Here is a 17,371-nt window from a genome sequence, read left to right on the forward strand (position 1 = left end):
TCTTCCTGGAGCTGATTGTTGGCTGAGTCCGCCCCATTTTGGCTATTCTTCTACCCATTTGAATGGTAGTTTTTTGCTTTCTTCCACGTCTTTCAGGTTTTGGTTGCCATTTTAAAGCATTTGCGATCATTTTAGCTGAGCAGCCGATCATTTTCTGCACTTCTTTATATGTTTTCCCCTCTCCAATCAACTTTTTAATCAAGGTACGCTGTTCTTCTGAACAATGTCTGGAACGACCCATTTTCCTCAGAATTTCAGAGAGAAATGCACTGTAACCGGCATGTCCAACATTTGCTGCCTTCCTTCCTTAAATAAGGGCAATAATTGCCACCTGTTTTTCAAAGAATGAATGACCTCACTAATAGAACTCCACACGGCTATTATTGTGAACACGCCCCTTTCAATGAGTGATTCAATGACACAGAATCAGCAGCATGCATGTCATGACTGTTGGGTCTGTTGGATTTCTATTACTCTACTATACCTGCTAGGAAATTATTTGCCATGTAGAAATATCATTTCTACCAAAAACAATGATTGATCCGGTTAGTGAGGTCTGACTGCTATTATTTTGAACACAACTGTACATACAATTATACTAATAGGTACAAATATTGAAGTATGTCATATCACATCACGCATAATACAGCATAGGTATTCCCTGATAAGGGAGTACCACCGGTCCTCCTGTACAGGGCCCAGTCCCCATCGGTTTAGTAGGGGATGCCCGGGCAGCATGAGGAATTGGATCATGGACAGGAGGCAGTGACCAAGGCAGTAAGGGGATTACAAGAACTGAGCCCCTGTATGGCTCTCCCTGCAGCAGCCGAAGGCTGGCTTCATCTCATGGGGCAGCACAGTGGCTGAATGGTTAGCACTTCCGCCTGGCAGTACTCGCGTCACTGGTTCAAATCCCAGCCACAGCACCTCCTGCCTGGAGTTTGCAGGTTCTCCCTGTGCCTGCGTGGGTTTCCTCCGGGTACTCCAGTTTCCTTCCACACTCCAAAGACATGCTGGTAGGTGAATTGGCTCCTGTCTAAACTGTCCTTAGTATGTGTATGTATGAATGTGAGTTAGGGACCTTAGATTGTACACCCCTTGAGGGTTAGGGACTGATGTGAATGTACAATATATATGTAAAGTGCTGCGTAAATTGATGGTGCTATATAAGTACCCGAAATAAATAAATCTCCTCTCCCTCTCACTTCCTGTTAGCTGCTGCAGGGAGAAACTACAGGGCATCTCTTCTAGTAAATGCTCATGGACAGGAGGCGGTAACCAGGGCGGGGGGGGGGGTGGATTTTGGGAACTGAACCCCTGTATGGCTCTTCCTGCAGCTGAAGGCTGACTTCATCTCTCCCTCTCACTACTTTTTAAGCTGCTGCAGGGAGAAACTACAGGGGATCTCTTCTAGTAAATTTTCCCACCCGCATCACTGGTCATCTCTCCTTAATAGTCTCCTTCCCCCTGCTGCTGGGCCCCCCGGTGTGCCTCTTCAGCAGTGCTGATGGCTTCTTCGCCTCTCCCTCCTGCCTTCCTGCTGATTGCTGCAGGGTATGGGGGATTGCTGCAGGATGGAGAAGCAGGTAAGGTAGGCTGTACGGGGCCCCATGATTTCTAACAGCAGCCCTGGGCACATTGAGCAACATATAGCAGATGATGTTGCTCGAATGGTATATTACGTAGGAGGTTCTTGAGAAAGGGGGTTTTTACATCCCCGAAACGTTTTGTTTTTTTTCTCCTCTCTCTTCACCAGGGTCTGGCTCCGCTATCCTTTTCATTACTGTATTCTGTGCACTGAAATCCTGTATGTATTTCAGTCTCGGTTCTATGTGTTCTATGTGTTTTTTTATCAAATCAGTTCTATTTTTATTTACAGTATGTTTTCTGTATCTATCTAGTTCTACCCTGATGAATTGTATGCACTAAAGCCCCTGAAATGTGTTGGCAGTAAAAACCCTTTTTGTGCCTTTAGGCTGCCTCCCCAGGATCAGCCTACCCAAACCGCAAGGTTCATGTTAGTGTGGCTTTCGGAGCCCCTGACCCATTTATTCAACAAACTGTTTTGTGTTTTCTCACCTGTCACACATCTACAAGTTGCCTTTTTACAGACAATACACAGTCAAGGACTAATGCCATCCGCACACCAGAGAAATCCCATACAGCCATTTCTGGTTTGCTGGGGTGTACATGTACTTTAGATAAGCCCATTGATGTCTCTGACATGCCAGTGAATGTTAATAAATGCTGTATGTTGATGTTAATGAGCTTTATCTCACCTTTCTCTGTTCTTTCTTTCCCTGCAGTTGTAACTGGAGCTACAGATGGAATTGGAAAGGCATATGCAGAAGAGGTGAGAATTGGGGTTTTGCTACAACACACAGGTCAACAAACTTTTCAGAAGACCAGTTTATTGTTTTTCAGACTAGGGGGGCTGGATTGTGGCCAGTGGGGGTAGAAAATGTCCCCAGGCCCAGCATTCATGAGAATAAATATGGCCTCAGGGTTTGTTCAGTAGCGGGAGCAATAGTGCCCCATCACTGGGGTCAGTGGGAGGCATAGCGCCCCATCACTGGTGTCAGTGGGAGGCATAGCGCCCCATCAGTGTGAGGCATAGTGCCCCATCACTGGTGTCAGTGGGAGGCATGGTGCCCCATCACTGGTGTCAGTGGGAGGCATGGTGCCCCATCACTGGTGTCAGTGGGAGGCATGGTGCCCCATCACTGGTGTCAGTGGGAGGCATGGTGCCACATCACTGGTGTCAGTGGGAGGCATGGTGCCCCATCACTGGTGTCAGTGGGAGGCATGGTGCCCCATCACTGGTGTCAGTGGGAGGCATGGTGCCCCATCACTGGTGTCAGTGGGAGGCATGGTGCCCCATCACTGGTGTCAGTGGGAGGCATGGTGCCCCATCACTGGTGTCAGTGGGAGGCATGGTGCCCCATCACTGGTGTCAGTGGGAGGCATGGTGCCCCATCACTGGTGTCAGTGGGAGGCATGGCGCCCCATCACTGGTGTCAGTGGGAGGCATGGCGCCCCATCACTGGTGGGAGGCATAGCGCCCCATGATTGGTGTCAGTGGGAGGCATAGCGCCCCATCACTGGTGTCAGTGGGAGGCGTAGTGCCCCATTATTGGTGTTAATGAAGAGGATTCCATGATTACTTTTGGTTTTGTAGACTTTTTCATTTCTATAACTGACTAAATTATTCTGGTATTTTTCTGCAGCTGGCGAGGCATGGCATTTCCATCGTTCTTATCAGTAGATCGCAGGATAAGCTTGATATGGTGTCCAAAAATATCCGTGAGTCTGGTTCCCCTTTTATTTTTGACTCATTTCAGCTGTTATTTTTTTTTCAGTATGCTTTTAAAAATGGAAGAGAAAATCTTGTGGCTAATGACAACACGTCAATACTAGCTTTCCAAGACAGGTGACCATTTGGGGTATGATAAGTGACATCAAAACAAATGCCTGTACCTGGTGCATTGTGAGCTTCTCAAAATGTGCATTAGAAGCTACAGCAAATCAGATCGTCTACCTCATATCCTGAATGGAGGGTGTCCAATCATCCTCTAGCCCTTTCCTGTCCAGCCTAACTATCCCTGACCCACCTCTTTTATTAATTGGATGTCAGTTCTTTCAATTATGGAGGTTCACCATCGTGAACCTTAGGGTGGTCTGCATGTAGATGTATTGTGCCATGGGTCAACAACTTCTCCAGGCTGATATCCACCTAATGAACTCCTTTTGAGACTTGCATAACTCCTCCCAAGAGCCATCCTACTGCTTGCATCAGGGCTGATGGCTGTAGAGCAGAGTACTGAGGCAGGGCGATGTGATGTTTTCAGAAACCTGTTGGCCCCTCCCATCAGCCACCAGAAGCAAAGACCTGGGTCTAAAATCCATTGTGTAATGAAAATATGTTTTATTTAAAAATGTAATTTGCATGTTCATGAGGGGGAAGGGAGAAAACAGGGGTAGCAAAATATATACGTAAATTAAAATTCAACTTTAGTGGTTTTAAAGGCAGAAGAGATTTTCCTTAATGCATTCTCCTGCATTGAAGCAAAAAAAAAAAATTAATTGTGCAGCTTCCTCCTTACCCGAACCTCGATTCAGCACTGTGCCTGAGAGCAGTGGCATTCTCTGCTCTCTCTCCTCACTGGACAGGGAGACAGTAGCCGGAGCCATTGGCTCCTGCTGCTGTCAATTGCAGCCAGTGAACATAGCGCAGGGGATGGGGCCTGCGTTCTGTGTTCAAATGGACACTCACAGTGCAGTTCTGAATCGAACCCGCAGGAGTGCCTGCTTGCTATGAGGGTACTCAGCAGGGTGGAGGAGCCTGGAACGCCAGAAGGGGATCCGACAAGAGGAGGATCTGGGCTGCTCTGTGCAAAACTTCTACACACAGCAGGTAACTATGACACTGTATTTTTTTTTTTTTTTAATCTAGATATACAATTGCTTCAAAGCTAAACTCTGGGCAGAAGAAAATGACCCTTGCACCACCCCCCTTACAAGGGTTAAATGCTTGTCTTGTTTAGGAGATGATTGGTTAAGTAAATTACTAATCTTATTTCTCATACTTCCCCAGCAGTTGGCACTCCACCATTCTGACGTTCCTGGGATTTGGGCAGGTCCTCTTGTGTCCTCAGGTAAAGTGCAGGGCTTCAGGTCCTGCATTGTTCCCATTGAGGCTGCAGGTCCTGCATTGTTTCCCGTTGAGGCTGCAGGTCCTGCACCGTTCCCGTTGAGGCTGCAGGTCCTGCACGGTTCCCGTTGAGGCTGCAGGTCCTGCACGGTTCCCGTTGAGGCTGCAGGTCCTGCACGGTTCCCGTTGAGGCTGCAGGTCCTGCATCGTTTCCGTTGAGGCTGCAGCCTGTCTGGCAGTGAAAAGGAGCAGCTTTGGGGGTGTTGCTCTTACAGAAGAGAGCCTGCAAGAGTAATTAATAAATTATTTGACCGTATTCCTGTCCCCTAGAAAAAAACAAGTATAAAAGGGGCCCCACTGCAAGGATAGAGTTAAGTTTGAAGCTTTGGGACCAAAACACTACACCGATGAATCAGGCGTAAAAAAGAATTGCTGTGACACATTTGCACCAAAAATAACTATTCAACAAAACACACACCCCCTGGGTACCGATGTCCAGCTTGGGAAATCCTGATTCACGTATAATTGCTGACTTGTATTTGTGAGTTTTGTCCCCCTGAAGTCCCTGTGTATAATTGTGATTGTAAGTCACTTGAAAGTTATGGAGGGGCAGGGAGAGGAAAGTCTCTCAGTGGGATGAGCAGCGATGCCGGTTTCCCCCTGGCTCTCCCATGTTTCTGTGGGTGGATGAGAAATGCCAGAGCTGCTTTTTGGAACATCTTGCAGGATCTCCTACTCTGCGCTGGCTCGGTAAGTCTGCTGTAGCCGGTACTGACCAATATCCTCTCAGCTAGTCTCTTCCAGGATCCCAGATGCTTCTCAGTGGTTGGCCCTGAGTCATATCAAGAGTAGGTCACGCACTCGTGTATCTCTCAAAAGATGAAGGAATGCTCTCATTTCCTCATACTTCTTATGTTATGTCAGACATGTATGTTTACATCTACAGTATCTGTCAGAAGTGAGTACACCCCACACATTTTTGTTTTTTTAATATTTGATTCTGTCTTTTCATGTGACAACACTGAAGAAATGACACTTTGCTACAATGTGACGTAGTCAGTGTACAGCTTGTATAACATGTAAATTTGCTGTTCCCTCAAAATAACTCAACGCACCGCCATTAATGTCTAAACCGCTGGCAACAAAAGTGAGTACACCCCTAAGTGAAAATGTCCAAATTGGGCCCAAGGTGTCCATATTTTGTGTGGCCGCCATTATTTTCCAGCACTGCCTTAACCCTCTTGGGCATGGAGGTCACCAGAGCTTCACAGGTTGCCACTGGAGTCCTCTTCCACTCCTCCATGATGATATCACGGAGCTGGTGGATGTTAGAGACCTTGTGCTCCTCCACCTTCCGTTTTGAGGATGCCCCACAGATGCTTAATAGGGTTTAGGTCTGGAGACATGCTTTGCCAGCCCATCACCTTTACCCTCAGCTTCCTTAGCAAGGCAGTGGTCGTCTTGGAGGTGTGTTTGGGGTTATGTTGGAATACTGCCTTGCGGTCCAGTCTCCGAAGGGAGGGGATCATGTTCTGCTTTAGTATGTCACGGTACATGTTGGCATTCATGGTTCCCTCAGTGAACTGTAGCTCCCCAGTGTCGGCAGCACTCATGCAGCCCCAGACCATGACACTCCCACCACCATTCTTGACCGTAGGCAAGACACTTGTGTTTGTACTCCTCACCTGGTTGTCGCCACACAGGCTTGACACCATCTGAACCAAATCAGTTGATCTTGGTGTCATCAGACCACAGGACATGGTTCCAGCAATCCATGTCCTTAGTCTGCTTGTCTTCAGCAAACTGTTTGTGGGCTTTCTTGTGTATCATCTTTAGAAGAGGCTTCCTTCTGGGACGACAGCCATGCAGGCCAATTTGATGCAGTGTGCGGCGTATGGTCTGAGCACTGACAGGTTGACCCCCCGCCCCTTCAACCTCTGCAGCAATGCTTGCAGCACTCATATGTCTATTTCACAAAGATAACCTCTGGATATGACGCTGAGCACGTGCACTCAACTTCTTTGGTCAACCATGGCGAGGCCTGTTCTGAGTAGAACCTGTCCTGTTATACCACTGTATGGTCTTGGCCACCGTGCTGCAGCTCAGTTTCAGGGTCTTGGCAATCTTCTTATAGCCTAGGCCATCTTTATGTAGGAGCAACAATTCTTTTTTTCAGATCCTCAGAGTTCTTTGCTATGAGGTGCTATGCTGAACTTTCAGTGACCAGTATGAGAGCGTGAGAGCAATAACACCATATTTTACACACCTGCTCCCCATTCACACCTGAACTTGTAACACTAACGAGTCACATGACCCCAGGGAGGGAAAATGGCTAATTGGGCCCAATCTGCACCTTGCCACTTAGAGGTGGACTCATTTTTGTTGCCAGCGGTTTAGACATTAATGGCTGTGTTGAGTTATTTTGAGGGGACCGCAAATTTATATGTTATACAAGCTGTACACTCACTACGTCACATTGTAGCAAAGTGTCATTTCTTCAGTGTTGTCACATGAAAAGATAGAATCAAATATTTACAAAAATGTGAGGGGTGGACTCACTTCTGGGAGATACTGTGTGTGTAATAACCGTAGACTAAAAAGCTGACATTTATCTTGTTTTATTTTGTCTCCACTCCCCGGCCCCACCATCATTCTACTCAAACATTTAAATAAAGCCTTTATGTTTTCATTACATAGTATATTTAATGTGATGTCATCATTGGGTCTCTGTGCTTCTCTCTGCTATTCAAGCAGCTCGTGGCTAGTGGGAGAGGTTGGCAGGGTGCTGTACATAGCTTCCTGAAAACACCACAGCACCCTGCCTCAGTACTCCTCTCAAGAGCTCTCAACCCTGATGCAAAAAATGTGCTGGCTCTTAGGAGTTATGCAAATATTAAAATGCCTTGATGGGTGGGTGTCATTCTAGAGGAGTGGGCATTCCTAGGGAGATTGAATTTGCATGCAGACCACTCTAAATAACACCCATATGTGATGCAAAGCTTTCATGATTGAAAGAACTTAAATCCAGAAAATTAAAGGGGAAGACGATGGACAGTAAAGCTTGGGAGGAAATAGCTAGATCAGGGGTAGGCCACTTTTTAGCGGTAGATGTCTGCCTGAACAACATGAAGGATCAAAAATCACCGGGGTTTAGGAAATTAACAAGCAAGGCCTAACTAAATAGGAGAACAATGTGTGTACGGTGTCAGTCAGTAGGGCGGTGGACAGTGTCCGTCATTAGGGCAGAGGTTAGCGTCACTAGTTCATTTTATTTAATTTTTTAATTTTATATTACATTTTTTATTTTTTACAATTTTCTTTGCAGGGGGGTTGGGGGGGCGTGGGGCCGTAGAGGGGTTGGTGAAATATCAGGGGTCGGCGTAGTGTTACCAATTGTTTTCTTGGTGACTGTGGTCCCAGCTGCCTGGAGATCATTGACAAGATCCTCGCGTGTAGTTCTGGGATGATTCCTCACTGTTCTCATGATCATTGACACTCCACGAGGTGAGATCTTGCATGGTGCACCAGACCTAGGGAGACTGACACTTGTTTTGTGTTCCTTCCATTTGTGAATGATTGCACCAACTGTTGTCACCTTCTCACCAAGCTGCTTGGCAAAAGTTTGGTAGCCCAGTCCAGCCTTGTGTAGGTCTACAATCTTGTCCCTGACATCCTTGGACAGCTCTTTGGTCTTTGCCATAGTGGAGAGTTTGGAATTTGATTGATTGTTTGATTGCTACTGTGGACAGGTGTCTTTTATACAGGTAACAAAATGAGATTAGCAGCACTCCTTTTTAAGAGGCTGCTTCTAATCTCAGCTTGTTACCTGTATGAAAGACACCTGGTAGCCAGAAATCCTGAATGATAGGGGATCAAATACTTCTTTCCCTCATGAACATGCAAATTGGCATCATTTGTTGGACATGCATTTCTTTTGAATTTTTTTGTTGCTATTCTGTCTCTGTATTACAATACACCAAACATTCAATTTTTAGACTGATCAGCTCTTTGTGAGTGGGCAAACATTCAAGTGCACTCAGGTTTAATTTGAGGGTATGTACATCCAAATTGGAGGAAGGGTTTAGGAATTACAGCTCTTAAGAGCAGCCATCCCCATTTTTCAAGGGACCAAAAGTAATTGGACAATTGAATCAAAAGCTGTTTCATGGCCAGGTGTGGGCTACTCCTTTGTTATTTCTTCATCAATTAAGCAGGTAAAAGGTCTGGAGTTGATTTTAAGTGTGGTGTTTGCATTTGGAATCTATTGCTGTGAACCTATATCATGCGTTCAAAGGAGCTATCAATGCAAATGAAACAGGCCATTGTAAGGCTTCAAGAACGAAACAAATCCATCAGAGAGATCGCAGCAACATTAGGATTGGCCACATACACAGTTTGGTACATTCTGAGGAAAGAAGAACGCACTGGTGAGCTCAGCAACATAAAAAGTCATGGACGTCCACGGAAGACAACAGTGGTGGATGATCGCAGGATCCTCTCTATGGTAAAGAAAAACCCATTCACAACATCCAGACAAGTGAAGGACACTCTCCAGGAGGTGGGCATATCATTGTCAAAGTCTACAATCAAGAGAAGACTTCACGAGAGCAAATACAGAGGGTTCACCACAAGGTGCAAACCATTCATAAGTCTGAAGAATAGAAAAGCCAGATTAGACTTTGCCAAAAAACCTCTAAAAAAAAAAAAGCCGGACCAGTTCTGGAAAAGCATTCTTTGGACAGATGAAACTAAGATTAATCTGTACCAGAATGACGGGGAGAAATATGTGTGGAGAAGGCTTGGAACAGCTCATGATACAAAGCACACAACGTCATCTCTAAAACATGGTGGAGGCAGTGTGATGGCATGGGCATACATGGCTTCCAGTGGCACTGGGTCATTGGTGGTTATTGATGATGTGACAGAAGACAGAAGAAGCCGGATGAATTCTGCAGTGTTTACAGATATACGGTCAGTCCAGATTCAGCCAAATGCAGCAAAGTTGATTGGACAGCGCTTCACAGTACAGATGGACAATGAGCCAAAACACACTGCAAAAGCAACCCAGGAGCTTCTGAAGGAAAAGAAGTGGAATATTCTGCAATGGCCGAGTCAATTACCTGATCTCAACCCAATTGAGCATGCATTTCACTTGCTGAAGGCAAAACTAAAGGCAGAAATACCCACAAACAAAGAACAACTGAAGACAGCTGCAGTTAGAGCCTGACAAAGCATCAGAAAGGAGGAAACCGAGCCTTTGGTAATGTCCATGGGTTCCAGACTTCAGGCAAAGCATCAGAAAGGAGGAAACCCAGTCTTTGGTAATGTCCATGTGTTCCAGACTTCAGGCAGTCATTGCCAGTAAAGGATTCTCAACAAAATATTACAAATTTAACATTTTATTTGATTATATTCAATTGTCCAATTACTTTTGGTCTCTTGAAAAAGGGGGGATGGCTACTCTTAAGAGCTGTACTTCCTAAACCCTTCCCCCAATTTGGATCTACATACCCTCAAATTAAACCTGAGAGTGCGCACTGTCCGCCTAGATCCATTATAGAACTATAGCTTGAATGTTTTGGTAAATGCCTGAAAAAATCTAAACATATGTTTATTTTTTTACAAAAGGTGAACCTGGCCTTTTCAAGGCTTGTTTCCACCTTTCACTTCCACCCTGTAATACCATAAGCTAAAGGGGAGGAAAGCTGCACTCAGTCTTAGTCCCTATGAGCTTCTATTACTCCAACTGGTGCAATCATTAAATCATTATCAAAATAATACTCGGTGATCCTTTCATGAAGGTTCTTGTTTAGGTACGTATAGTTATGGGGTGACAGCGCTCTGTCCAAGGCTTCCAATTGTTCTCTGGCATTGTGAACCTGTCCCAACCATTTTTGGTGGAGACTATAGGCTGCCATGCCGACACTCTATGGGCATGATTGTTGACACTATCAGGAGCAATGATGTGCAGCTGCAAGCGCATGTAGACCGGAAGTGGCTGAAAGGCTGGAGGAGATCAGCAGCACTGAGATGCAAAAAAGGGGGAAAAAAAGGCAAATACGATGAATGTATGTGTGTACGATTCTCCTTCTCAGGGTAGGGGGTGCACGTTCCCGTCTACCTGCACTGTCTTTGGCTCCTGTACATGTCAGTCACCGGGTTCCGGGTAGCGTTTCATGGCTGGGACCCGGCGATTGGGAGATCACCTAGTAAAACAGTGCACACCAATAATACATAGTTAACCCTTTGATTGCCCCCGTTGTTAACCCCTTCCTGCCCAGTCTCATTAGTACAGTGTCTGTGCGTTTTATGAGCACTGATGATTTTATTAGTGTAACTGGAAATGTCAGTGGCAGATAGTCAGAATGCCCACTGTACTATCATGGTCCCGCTAGAAGTCGCTGATTGCTGCCATTGTTAAAAAAAAAAAAAAAAAAAAAAAAAAAATTCCAGTATCCATACCTCTAGTTTGGAAATGCTATAATTTTCACGCAAACCAATTAATATACGCCTATTGATATTTATGTATTTATTTATTTCACCAAAGACACGTAGCAGAATACTTTTTGGTCTATATTTATGAATAATTTTTTTTTAATGTATAAGTTTTAGAGCAAAAATTATAATTTTCTTTTCTTTCTTACAGCACAAAACATATAAAAAAAAACCTCGGTGGTGATCAAATACCGCCAAAAAGCTCCATTTTGTGTGGGGGGAAAACAAATTATATAAATTTCATTTGTGTACAAAGTTTCATGACTGCGTAGTTGCCAGTTTAAGTAGCACAGTGCCATATAGCAAAAACAATGGCCTGGTCATAAAGGGGCGAGGGGGGGGGGGTGTTCGGGGGTGGTAAATCTGCTGGAGGGCAAGTTTTTAAGGAATTGGACAATGTTTCCCTTGTATGTCAAGCCATTGCACATGGCAGGACTTTTTTTTTTTTTTTTTTTTTTTTTTTGAGTGGTAGTTGCAGTTTCTGGACCCCCAACTGCCCAAAGACAGCCAAACTTCTCCATAAAGTGAAGCTAAGGGTTTTTGTGTGTCATGCCTTCATCCTCAAGATACCAAGCTGCCTGCTGCAAGCCACATTCCTGCACATGCAAACATTTCATTAAAAGCAACTTTTAGCCCAGTCCCCAGTTGTGCAGACATAATCAGAGGAATTATTTTCTCTTCCTGCCTGCTGTTTAAGAAGTGAACTTTTAATCAAACCCAGCAGCCATTGTGAGTGTCACTTTCCAGTTTCTGCTTGAACGGGCCACATGATCCTCGCGCCTGCTTTCCGTGAATGGAGAAGTGCATGATGGGATTACAGAAGCTCTTGGCCTGATTTTTCTGAATGAATGGAAATAAATCGGACTGTCTTTCAGTGTGCGGAGTAAAGCTTTTCCTCTCATAGGCTACTGCCAGACTCAGCAACTTAGATTTATTATGGGGGGGGGGGGCAATCAAATGGTTAATGATATTTTTAGATGTTGGTGAAGCATGTGGGGGGCTTGAGGTACTGGCCTGTCATGTCTCTTTTGGACTCCAATGGAGAAATCTCCTCCTTCCTGTCTTCTGTCCACCTTGATGTTGAGTGTTTACACTTCAGTTGCATTCTTATTATAAAATGGGTACTATTGTATGTGCTACTTGCATAGTTTACTTTATTATTATTATTATTATTATACAGTATTTATATAGCGCCAAAAGTTTGCTCAGTGCTGTACATTACAATGGGAGACAATACATGAGACAGTACAATAACAATACAATACACGAGGGGTTCAAGGGCCCTGCTCCTTGGAGCTTACAATCTAGAAGGGAGGGGCTAGTGGTACAGGAGGAAATGGCTGTGGGGGATGGAGTGGTAGGAGGAGTGGAGGAGATCGGAAGTTAGGTGAGGGCGAGGTAGGCTTCCCTGAAGAGGTGGGTTTTCAGGGTGAGCCTAAAGGTGAGGAGGGTAGGTGACAGTCTGATGGATTGGGGTAGTGAGTTCCAGAAGATGGGGGAAGCCCCGGAGAAGTCCTGGAGCCGGGCATGGGAGGAGGAGACCAGGGAGCTAGAGAGTAGGAGGTCTTGTGAGAAGCGAAGATTACGTGTTGGGTGGTATTTGGCTATCAGGTCGGTGATGTAGTTTGGGGCAGTATTATGAACAGCTTTATACGTCAGTGTTAGCAATTTGAATTTTATGCGTTGGGCAATCGGAAGCCAGTGGAGGGAATAGCAGAGGGGGTGGCGGATACGGAGCGGTTGGTAAGGTGGATGAGTCTGGCCTCAGAGTTCAGGATAGACTGAAGTAGGGATAGCCTGTGACGAGGTAAGCCAGTGAGGAGGGAGTTGCAGTAGTCGAGATAATAAGGGAGTGAATGAGTTGCTTAGTAGTTTCTGGGGTTAGGAACGAACGTATTTTGGAGATGTTGCGGAGGTGGAGCCTGCATGAATTTGCCAGCGATTGCACATGGGGCTGGAAGGACAGATTGGAGTCTAGAGTGACACCTAGAACTTTGGCTTGCGGGGTGGGACTGATGGTGGTGTTGTTGGTCGTGATAGAGAGGTTGGGGGGGGGGGGTGCGGGCTGGGGGGAGAACTAGGAGCTCGGATTTGGAAAGGTTTCATTTGAGGAAGTGGAGTGACATCCAATCTGATATGTCGCTCAGTAGGCAAGTAATTCGAGCGGAGGCTGAAGGGGTGAGGCGAGGGGTAGAGAGATAGATTTGCGTGTCATCGGCGTAGAGAGGGTAATTGAAGCCGTGGGAGTGTATCAGCTGGCCAAGGGAGGAGGTGTAGATGGAGAAGAGAAGGGGCCCAAAGACAGAGCCTTGAGGGACCCCAACAGAGAGGGGGAGATGGCAGCGTTCTAGGTAATACTGAAGGAGCGCTGGGATAGATAGGAAGAGAGCCAGGAGAGAGCGGAGTCTCTGAGGCCAAGAGAGTATCGTTTGAGGAGGGGGTGGTCAACTGTGTCGAAGGCCGCAGAGAGGTCAAGGAGAAGGAGCACTGAGTAGTGGCCATTAGCTTTGGCGGTTAGCAGGTCGTTGGTGAGTTTGAGGAGGGCGGTTTCAGTGGAGTGTAGGGGACGGAAGCCAGACTGTAGCGGATTGAGGAGGTTGTTGTCGTTGAGGTGGGAGCTTAGGGAAGGTTTTTTAAGTATGGGAGTGATGTGCTCATGCTTTAGAGGGGAGGGGAATGCACCAGTAGAGAGGGAGAGGTTGAGGATGTGAGTGAGGGAGCGTAGGATGGAGGAGGAGGGTGACCGTAGGAGTTGTGTGGGGACAGGGTCAAGGGGGCAAGTGGTGAGATGGGCTTCGGAGAAGACCTTAGTGACCTCTTCAGTGGTAGCAAGGTCGAAGGAGTGGAGTGTTGAGGGGGTTTTAGTGTGAGGGATGTTAGGTGGGGTGGAGGTCTGGGCAGTTGCGAGGTCAGAGGAGAGGAGTGTTGAGGGGGTTTTCATGTGAGGGAGGCTAGGTGGGGTGGAAGTCTGAGCACTGGCGATGTCCCTACGAATTGCGTCGATCTTGTTTTGGAAGTAGTTAGCAATCTTGTAGGTGGTGAGTGAGGTACTGGGTGGGGGTGGTGAGAGAGTAGAGAGTTAAAAGTAGAGAAGAGCCAGCGAGGACTGGAGGAGAGGGTATTGATGAGGGTTACAAAGTAGGCTTGTTTGGCAGCATGAAGGGAGGAGGTGTAGGTGAGGAAGGCCGATTTTTATCGGTTGAACGCTTGTTGGGATCTGTTTGGATTCCATTTGTTTACTTCTGTGTAGCTTTAGCCCAGTGGTCATCAAACTGTGGCCCTTTGCTTGCTTTTATCTGACCCTTGGGGCACTATTTCCTCAGAGCTCTGAGGAGGAAGGGACGCCCTTCGAAACGCGTCAGCTGTTACCTGAGTGTCCACTTCTATGATGGGACTCGCGCAGGCTGCTTTTATCCTTAGTCCCTTTGTGGACTTACATGCTTGATATACTTCATTGTTTGTGAGTATTATTCTGTGACTAATACATTTTGGCGTACTGAGGTAATGCGCAAGGTTGGTGCGCTTTTTGTTTGTTTTTCGCTTCACCAACTAATTCCTCCCAGTGATACCAAAGATGGAGCACAATTCCAACCAATGACACCAACGATTGGGCACAGTTCATCCCAATGATACTAAGAATGGAGGCCAATGTCACCATCAATGGGGCACAATTCCTCTCACTAACACCAAAGATGGGGCATTATTTATTCCCATTGATGTCGGGACAGGCCCCCTAAACTCTGAAGGACGGTAAACTGGCCCTTTACTTAAAAAGTTTGGAGACCCCTGCTTTAGCCTAATGAGGTGACTGCCAGCAAGTGGTCAAATCTCTTAGCACGGGATCAAAATTGCCTTTGCAGCTCTAGCCTTTGGAGGTTTAAACACATGCATGTATTAAAAAAAACAAGCTACATTTCCTTTAAAGTGTGAGGTAAGTCAAAACCTAATAAAAAATACTGAAAAAATGCAGCGCAACCCCCTCCCTAACTTACATTATTTCATATGTGGAAAATGATTATGAATGATGGTGGGACCCCCCCAAATAATCCAAGTTCTTACACACTCTAATCGTATTCAACCATATATACTGTGCAGCCTAGATATTACAAAACACTTTATGAATAGTGGTGGAAGACTCCAATGTATTCCAATATGTGTTTTAAGTCCAACATACAATTCAAATTCCACTTGTGAATATAAAGCACTACGTGTGATCCACCACCCATCGCACCAACTACGCATCTCAAGGGATTGACCTATACACTAATTGGGTCTCAGTGCACCTTTTTATCTTTAAGGGCTAGTCCACCCTAGATGCAGTCCAGTGCGATTGTTTTTGTTTTTTTTTTTTGCATCAAAAATGCATGCACAGTTGTTTCCATGTATTCCAGTGGCCTTAGTTCACACCAGTACAGTCAGTTCCAAAGTAGAACATGCTGCATTTTTTTCTGCACAGAACCATACTGGAACATAGCAAACTGAGTGGAGTGTGGTGTGAGCATCTGGAGTGCGTTGTTTTTTTGTTTTGTTTTTTTTGTGGTGTGAACTGACCCTTAATGGGATATTTTATCTGATTGTGGATCTCTGCAAATTCACCAGTAGCCCTTCCACTCCTGGCTTGCATCAAGATCTCCGAATTAACAATGACACTTCGCTCGTTAACAGCAGCTTAAAGAGCTCAAGACAAGGCCATCATCATGCATACCTCTTAACCACTTCCAGACCGGACACTTTTACCCCCTTCCTGACCAGGGCAATTTTCAGCTTTCAGCGCTATCACACTTTGAATGACAATTGCGCAGTCATGCAACACTGTACCCAAATAAATTTTTTACCATTTTTTGGAGACAGATAAAGCTTTATTTTGGTGGTATTTATTTACCGCTGGGATTTTTATTTTTTTTGCTATGTAAATGAAAAAGTCCAAAAATTTTAACAAAAGCGTTTTTTTTTTTTTTTTTTTTATAAAATTTTGCAAATTAAATATTATTTCATCATAAATCTTTGCCAAAATGTATTCCGTTATCTTTTTAGTAAAAAAACAAAAAAAACAAATTAGTTTATAACCAAAAATTATAATTTTTAAACTTTTTTTTTTTTACATTTTTATTTTATTTTTCTTATTTGTTTTTTTTTTTTTTTTTACATAATGTCACCCTAGCAGTACAGTGTCACCATGGTGACACTGTACTACTTGTGGGCTGTGATGAAGATTTTTTATTTTTTTTTTACACTGATTGCTTTTATACCCATATAGGATGTAAAAGCAATCATTTCTCTTTCTCTCTGTCTGCATTCCTGCACTCATTGAGAAGTACTGAGTGAGCTGTGATTGGTCACAGCTTGTCACATGGTACAAGGCTTTTGTGAATAGCCTTGTACCATGTGACCTCTGTGATCATTCACAGATTTCACACGTAGTAAGCAATGATGTCACAAGTGACATCTTGCTTACTACTTTGCATGTGATCACTGATTGGCCAATAAGTGATCACATGATCGGGACCTCGTACAAAGGTCCCGTCCGACGATCGGTGTTTCACTGTGTCCGGAGGACACAGCGGGCACCGGATCGCGGTGCTGCGTGCTCCCAGGGAGCGCGCACAAGCAGGGTGCGGGGAGGCCGTTCATAAACGGCCACCCGACCCTGTACTGCCACCGTCCGGCCGTTTTATATGCAACGGCCGGTCGGGAAGTGGTTAAGAACCATGAATTTTATTGAAAAGCACTAAAAAAATCACTCGCAGTAAAATTCAATATTTCTAGTGCAGTGCAAGAAAATCAGCTTGCCAATTTAATGTATTGCTTCCTTAAGGAGCTAAGACATCGGCATCACCTCAGTATTACTACATTCAGTGTCACGTTGGTTTACGTGATGTCGCTGGCTCCACCCGGACTTGTTTCGTCAGTTTACGGGCCTTTCTCAAGGGAAACATTTTTATTTAGTCAAAACCTTACTAAGCTTAAATCTACTGCCACCTCCATTCCAATCCTATTCCATCTACCCTGTAAAAGGAAAGATGTCTATACTTGGCTATTCTGAAGACACATGATCAGGTCCCAGCACCAACTTCAGTGTAGAGGAGGGACAGCTGACAACGGCTGCCCCATAGTAAGCCTGTCGGTGATGTTATCGCCCAGACTCTGCAGCCATTGTGGCTGCCTCTCTTCTACACTGAAGCCACTGCTGGAGACTGGATGTGACTTGAACGGATCAGCTTCAGA

At 45.3% G+C, this 17,371-nt stretch overlaps 1 protein-coding gene across 1 annotated transcript in view; it reads left to right on the top strand.

The window, feature by feature from the left end:
• Positions 1-17,371, top strand: part of LOC149432941 (very-long-chain 3-oxoacyl-CoA reductase-like) — a gene marked incomplete at its 3' end in the record, with an annotated part of 62,593 nt that overhangs the window by 2,522 nt on the left and 42,700 nt on the right. Inside the window, exons 2-3 of the mRNA XM_089664786.1 lie at positions 2,307-2,353; positions 3,228-3,303. Coding sequence (XP_089520912.1) covers positions 2,307-2,353; positions 3,228-3,303 — 123 coding nt within the window. The remainder of the gene's footprint in view (positions 1-2,306; positions 2,354-3,227; positions 3,304-17,371) is intronic.

Source organism: Staurois parvus, unplaced genomic scaffold, assembly GCF_062004578.1.
Source record: "Staurois parvus isolate SC_StPar_1 unplaced genomic scaffold, SC_StPar_1.0 ptg002042l, whole genome shotgun sequence".
Classification (NCBI taxonomy): Eukaryota; Metazoa; Chordata; class Amphibia; order Anura; family Ranidae; genus Staurois; species Staurois parvus.